At 72.6% G+C, this 5,953-nt stretch overlaps 1 protein-coding gene across 1 annotated transcript in view; it reads left to right on the forward strand.

Annotated features, from left to right (window-relative positions):
• Positions 1-5,715, forward strand: part of MNEG_2915 (hypothetical protein) — a gene marked incomplete at both ends in the record, with an annotated part of 6,458 nt that extends 743 nt beyond the window's left edge. The window contains 11 exons of the mRNA XM_014048615.1: positions 7-317; positions 589-707; positions 1,036-1,165; positions 1,489-1,866; positions 2,306-2,471; positions 2,732-3,001; positions 3,305-3,395; positions 3,760-3,943; positions 4,314-4,601; positions 4,866-5,573; positions 5,650-5,715. Of these exons, the coding sequence (XP_013904069.1) occupies positions 7-317; positions 589-707; positions 1,036-1,165; positions 1,489-1,866; positions 2,306-2,471; positions 2,732-3,001; positions 3,305-3,395; positions 3,760-3,943; positions 4,314-4,601; positions 4,866-5,573; positions 5,650-5,715 (2,711 nt within the window). The remainder of the gene's footprint in view (positions 1-6; positions 318-588; positions 708-1,035; positions 1,166-1,488; positions 1,867-2,305; positions 2,472-2,731; positions 3,002-3,304; positions 3,396-3,759; positions 3,944-4,313; positions 4,602-4,865; positions 5,574-5,649) is intronic.
• Between the last annotated feature and the right edge of the window lie 238 nt (positions 5,716-5,953).

The raw sequence follows: 5,953 nt of genomic DNA on the forward strand, positions 1-5,953 counted from the left end.
CCCCAGCCCCCTCCACCGCTGCCCCGCCGGCCCCGCCCAGCAGCCCTGGCGACGGCGGCACGCCGGAGCAGCAGCAGCAGCAGCAGCAGCAGCAGCAGCAGCAGCAGCAGCAGTGGCCCGGCGAGCAGCAGCCCGTGGGGTCCGTGGCGCGCGTGCTGTGCTGCAGCGACCTGGTGAAGTCGATCCTGGGCGGCATCGGCGTGCACAGCATCTGCGCCTGCGCGGCCGTCTGCCGGCTGTGGCGCCAGGTTGCTGACTCAGACAGCTTCTGGGAGGAGGTCACCTTTGACACGGCGCGGCCGGTGACACGGGAGCAGGTGCGTGGCGGGGGTGTGGGGCACAGATGGGCAGCGGTGCGGCTGGCTGCAGGCTGCCCTGGCCAGCGCGCCGCACGTCTCTTTTGCTGCCCGAGGGCGGCCAGGTACCCGGTCCAAATCAGGCTCGAAGACTATGCTTTGCACCCTGTGCAATTCTATGACAGGAAGCCTGTAATAGATCTCCTCGTGGCCTGACTCTGCCTTTCACCCGTTTCGCCGTGCCTCTCCCCTTCCCACTCTGCCCGCCCCGCGGCCGCACACCCTCTCGCAGCTGCTGGCCGTGCTGGCGCGCCACCGCGGTATCCGCCGCCTCGCCCTGCTTGACGTGCTGCGCGACGAGGGCCCCGGCGACAGGCGCCAGCTCGGCTGCGCGCTGTCGCGCATGACGAGGTGCGCGCGCCAGGGGTGGCTGCGGCGGTGGCGGCGGCTGGGGCCCCGCGGCGTGCATGGAGGGTGCGCGGGACGGCCGTTTGGACGGCGGTGTCGAGAGCGAGCGGGGGTCGAGCCGGGTGCTGGTATCCACGATTGTGCGCCCTGTCGGTCGACACACACACATATTCTCTCTCTCTCTCTCTCTCTCACGCGCACACACATACACACACGCTCTCTCTCTCACGCACACACATACTCACCCATACAGACACGCGCATAAACACACACACAAGCCAGCACACACAGTCACACACACACGTCCCCCACACCCATTCCCTACCGCCAGGCTGGCGTCCCTGCGTGTGTCTGGCGCCACGCTGCAGCCCAAGAGCGCCACCCTCCTCTTGGCCGCGCCCCGCCTCAAGGCCCTGCGCCTGGAGTTCGTCAAGCTTGCCAGCGGCGACGACCACAAGCAGGTGGTTGCGGCCGCCGCCCCTTACCCTTTTGAACCTTTTTGGCTGTTCGTGGTACTCGTACAAGCTGGAATTCACGGGATTCCGCTTCTGCTCAGGACGCCTGCTGGCCCCCGCGGAGCCTGCCTCGCCTGGCACCTGAGGCGGCACCGGCACGGTTCGGCGCGGCTCGTCGCGGGGGGACGAGGTGGAGCCGCGCTGCCCTGCCCTCCCCTGCGCACGCAACACGCCCTCACCCGGACCCCCGGCTCGGGTCGGCTCCTGGCCGCGTGATCCCACCACAACAATCACCCCCCAACCCCTCCCCCACCCCCCAACAATCCCAGAACGCGGGCCTGCACCGCGAGGCCATCTTGTCGCACCCCCTCCTGGAGACCCTCGAATTGGACGGCTGCGACATCAAGAGGCTCTCCCTGCGCTGCGCGTCGCTGCGCCAGCTGTCCATCCACGCCAGCGGCGTGGCCTTTATGTCCCCGGCCGCCCTGCCCGCGCTGACGTCACTGGAGCTCTCCGGCTGCCACGCGCTGTCGGACGGCAGCCTGAGGGAGGCGCTGGCCTCGCTGAGCGCGCTGCGGCGCGTGTCGGTGTCTGGCGGGATGGGCGTCAGCGACGAGACGCTGCGGGCGGCGGCGGGCGCGCTGCCGGCGCTGGAGGTGCTTGCGCTGCAGGCGTGCGGCACGGCGCTGGCGTTCAACGGGCTGCAGGTGGGGGCGCGGGGCGCGAGGCGTGAGGGACATATGCAATGGGGGTTGGGGTTGGGGGCTCGGATGGCAGGTTGTATGCAGCAGGTGGGCGGAGAGGCGGGAGGTTTGTTGGCCGTGCTGGTGCCTGCTGAGCTTCCAGGGGTGTCCGGGACCTCTGTGCCTGCCCGCCTGCCGTGTGGCGCGCAGCGGCCTGCCCCCAGCGCCCGCTGCCCATGCTGAGGCTCACATTCTGGGCCTCCCTCGGCGCACTCCAGCCCAGCCTGCGCCTTGCTGCCACCCGTCGGCTCCGCAGCCGAGTGCTTGCGCCTGGGCTGCCCCCCTCCCCCCGCGCTCGGCCTTCGCGCCCTCTCGCGCCCACGACCTCCCTTCTCGCATCCACCCACTCCTCTCGCGTCCCACACCCCCCCTTTTCCGCGCCGCCCCCACCCCGGGGCCCCAGGGCTTCCCCGCGCTCACGCGGCTCGAGCTGCGCGCCTGCGAGGGCGTCGCGGACGGCGCGCGGCTGGCGGCGGTGCTGGAGGGCAGCCCCCGCCTGGAGGAGCTGCTGCTGGACGGGGGCGTGCAACTGCACACACTGACTGTGCAGCACCCCTGGATCAAGGCGGGTGGCTCGGGGGGATGGCTGGGTGGGAGGGGTCAGGGGGGGCCGCGCGGGTGGGAGTCGGCCGGGTGACGGTGCGTGCGCGTCGGGGCGCGCGGGGCTTGAGCGCCGCGCTGCAACGCACCGCTCGCGCGCCAGCTTGCAGCAGTGAGCCTAAGAACGCTGTCGCAGGCGCGTACGTTTGCAGACCCCTGCCTGACACGCGCACGCGCTCTCCCACCGCCCGCCCCGCGACCCCCGCCCCGCAGTCGGCGCGCCTCGCAGGGTGCCGCGCGCTGCGCTCCCTCACCCTCCGCTGCCGCCAGCTGCGCCGCCTGTGCCTTGACCCGCCGCAGCCGGGGCTGCCCGGCTGCACCTCGCTGCACGCGCTCACCCTCCAGTCCGACGTGATGCGGCGGCTGGAGCTGCGCGCCCTGCCCGGACTGCTCACGGTGCGGCTGGACTGCCCGCTGCTGTCCGAGTTTGCGGCGGCGGACTGCGACGCGCTGCTGGCGTCGGGGCTCGCGGCGGCGATCCGCGGGCGCCACGCGCCGGGTGCGCTCCGGGGGAAGGGGGGGCGGGGACGGGGCGCCCAAGGGGTCGGGGTGCAGTGATGACATTGGTGGGCGCTTCGGGCATTCTTGCTCTCTTCTTCGAGGCGCCGCTGCGGTCGGGGCTCGGGGCGGCCGGCGCCGAAGACGGCAAGCCACACGGCGCGGCCGCACGGCGCGGCCGATCCGGTCAAAGACGTGTCGAGCAAAAGTCAAACCGGCTCTCTGCGGCCCCCTGCCGGCCCCGCCCGACCGCCAACGCCCCGCCGCCGCCCGCCTCGGCCTGCACCGTGCATGTGTCTCACAGGCGCAGCCACGGGCGGCGAGGGCGCCCCCATGTTGGAGTGCCTGCGGCTGGAGGGCTGCGGCGGACTGCGGGACCTTGGCCTGGAGCACAGGTGGGACTAGATTAGAGATGTGCGGCGTGGCGCGGATGCTGGGCACGAACTGAGCGGGCCGCCCGCCACCGTGGTCAGCCGCGGCAGCTGCGGCTGCGGCGGGGTGCGTGTCCTTCTTCTTGTGTTTATGTTTCGTTGGGGCCCGGCAATCATCCGGTGCTGTGGTTTCCTGGCTGCGGTTTTGCGTCGGGCCTCTATGGCCGGGTTGCGACAACAGGCCTCGCCCAGCCGCAGCCGCGGCCGCACATAATCGCCAGCCGCCCCCACCGCGCGGCCGCACCAATTGGATCACTCTTCAATTCCAACCCGTATCGGCGCGACCGCGCCTGCGCTGCCGCCCTCCCTCCCTCCTTCCCCTCTGAAGGACCGTGCGCCGCCTGCTCATCTCCGGCTGCCCCCGCCTGGCCGGCCTGACGGCCGCCCTGCCGGCGCTCGCTGAGCTGGCGCTGGAGGACTGCCCGGAACTGCGACAACTGGCGCTGCGCGACGCAGCGCTGCGCGCGCTGGCACTCGGCGCGTGCAGCGCGCTGCACAGCCTGGCGCTGACGGTGCGCGCCAGGGGCGGGGGGCGTGGCGCGGGGCAGGGCGAGCGGCCGACGCCAGGGGCGCGGGCAGGGGCTGTTTGGCGTCGCCGCGTTCACTGTTCAGGGTTGAGGCGTGTTGCAGCCGCATGTGGCATATCATCTCAATCCACACGCTGGGTGCGTGTGAGGCGTTATGGCAGGAGCGAGGGTTCATGGGCTGGCTGCATGATGGCGCCCCACCAGCGAGCATTCCGCCCCACCATATCACACACACATACACACACACACACACACTTTTGTGTGATCCCCCCTCCTCCTTCCCTGCCATACCCTCGTCCTCAATCCCGTTCGCCGGTCCTCGCCCTCCCCTCTCCCCCAAAATACAAAACCGCAGGCGCCCCAGCTCACCTCCCTGGACCTGCGCGGCTGCGGCAGCCTGGAGCGCCTCGCCCTGGCCTGCCGCAGCCTGCAGCACCTGGACGCCACCTTCTGCGGGGCCTGGTCGGACGACACCCTCCGCGACCTGGCCGGCGGTGGCAACGGGGGTGGCGGCGGCCACTTGCCTTTGCCCGGCGGCCCCAGCGGCGGCGTGGTGCCGAGCGGCGGCGGCGGCGGCGGCGGCGGGGGAGGGGCCGGGGCGCCGCCGCCCCTGCGGCGGCTGGTGCTGTCTGTGTGCCCGCGGGTGGGTCTGGTCGGGGCACCTGGGGCAGGGGGGCGGGCATCAACGTGTCCGCCGCTGACGCCTGGCTTTGCCAAATCTTTGCACGCCCCGCAACGATTTGCACCTGACCCTGCTCCTTGCGCACTCATACACATGCATTTACGCATGTGTCCCTCACACAGTCACCCACGTACGTATATACACACACCTACACACACATGTACATATACATACACACACACATGCACGCATACACACACACATGCGTCCCTCCCCTCCCCCCAGATCACCAGCGCCGGCCTGGCGGCGCTGTCGGCCCTCACCGCGCTGCGCCACCTCGACCTATCCTATTCGGAGGTCTCCGACGCCGCCCCCATATTCGAGGCCTGCCCGCGCCTCACGTCGCTCACGCTGTCGTCCTGCAAGCACCTCGAGCCCTCCTCCCTACTGCGGCTCTGCGGCGGCGGCGGTAGCGACGGGGACGGCGGCGGCGGCGGCGGCGACGGCGGCGCGTGGGGCGGGGATGGCGGCGGGGTGCAGGATCGGCCACGCCGAGGTGGGCGCGGCGGCGCACCGATCACGGCAGAACCGGCATCGGCGGCGGCGGCGGCGGCGGCGGGGCCAGTGGCGCTGCCGGAGCTGCGGGAGCTGGACCTGTCGTACTGCCCCCTGCCCGGCTGGCTGGCGGACGCGCTCCCGCTGCGCTGCGGCCGGCTGACGGCGCTGCACCTCAACGGCGTTGGCGGCGCCACCGCCGGCGTGTGGCGCGCGCTCGCGCGGGGGCCGGGGGGCGGGCGCGCACATGCGGACGGGAACGGGCATGCAGAGGCGGAGGCGGCGGCGGGGGCGGCAATTATGGAGCTCGACGGGGTTTCTGATGCGGAGGGGGCGCCTGCGGCCGGCGGCCCGGGCGACGCGGGGCGCGACGGCAGGGACGAGGGCAGCGGCGGGGGCGGACGGCGTGGCGGCAGCATGCTGGAGTCGCTGAGCTTGGTGCGATGCCACGGCCTCCGCTCGATGTGCCTCGGCCTCGCGCCGGCCCCCGCCGACGCGGCCGGCCCGCCGGCAGCCTCCCACTGCGCCGGGCCCGCGGCCTGGCGGCCGCCCGCGTGGCGCCCGGCGCCGTGCGCGCTGACGGCGCTGCGCGCGCTGCGCCTCGGCCTGTCTGCTGTCGAGGCCGTGGCGCTCGACCTGCCGCTGCTGGCGCACCTCGAGCTCAGCGGCTGCACCCAGCTGCGCGCGCTGCGGCTGCGGTGCCCCGCGCTGGCGTCGCTGCTGCTGCAGGCCTGCGGCCTGCTGGGGCGCGAGCAGCTGGAGGAGGCATTGGATGGCTGCCCGGGCCTGCGGCTGTTGGACCTGCAGCACACCGGCTG

Source organism: Monoraphidium neglectum (genome assembly GCF_000611645.1).
Source record: "Monoraphidium neglectum strain SAG 48.87 unplaced genomic scaffold scaffold00346, whole genome shotgun sequence".
NCBI classification, from domain to species: Eukaryota; Viridiplantae; Chlorophyta; class Chlorophyceae; order Sphaeropleales; family Selenastraceae; genus Monoraphidium; species Monoraphidium neglectum.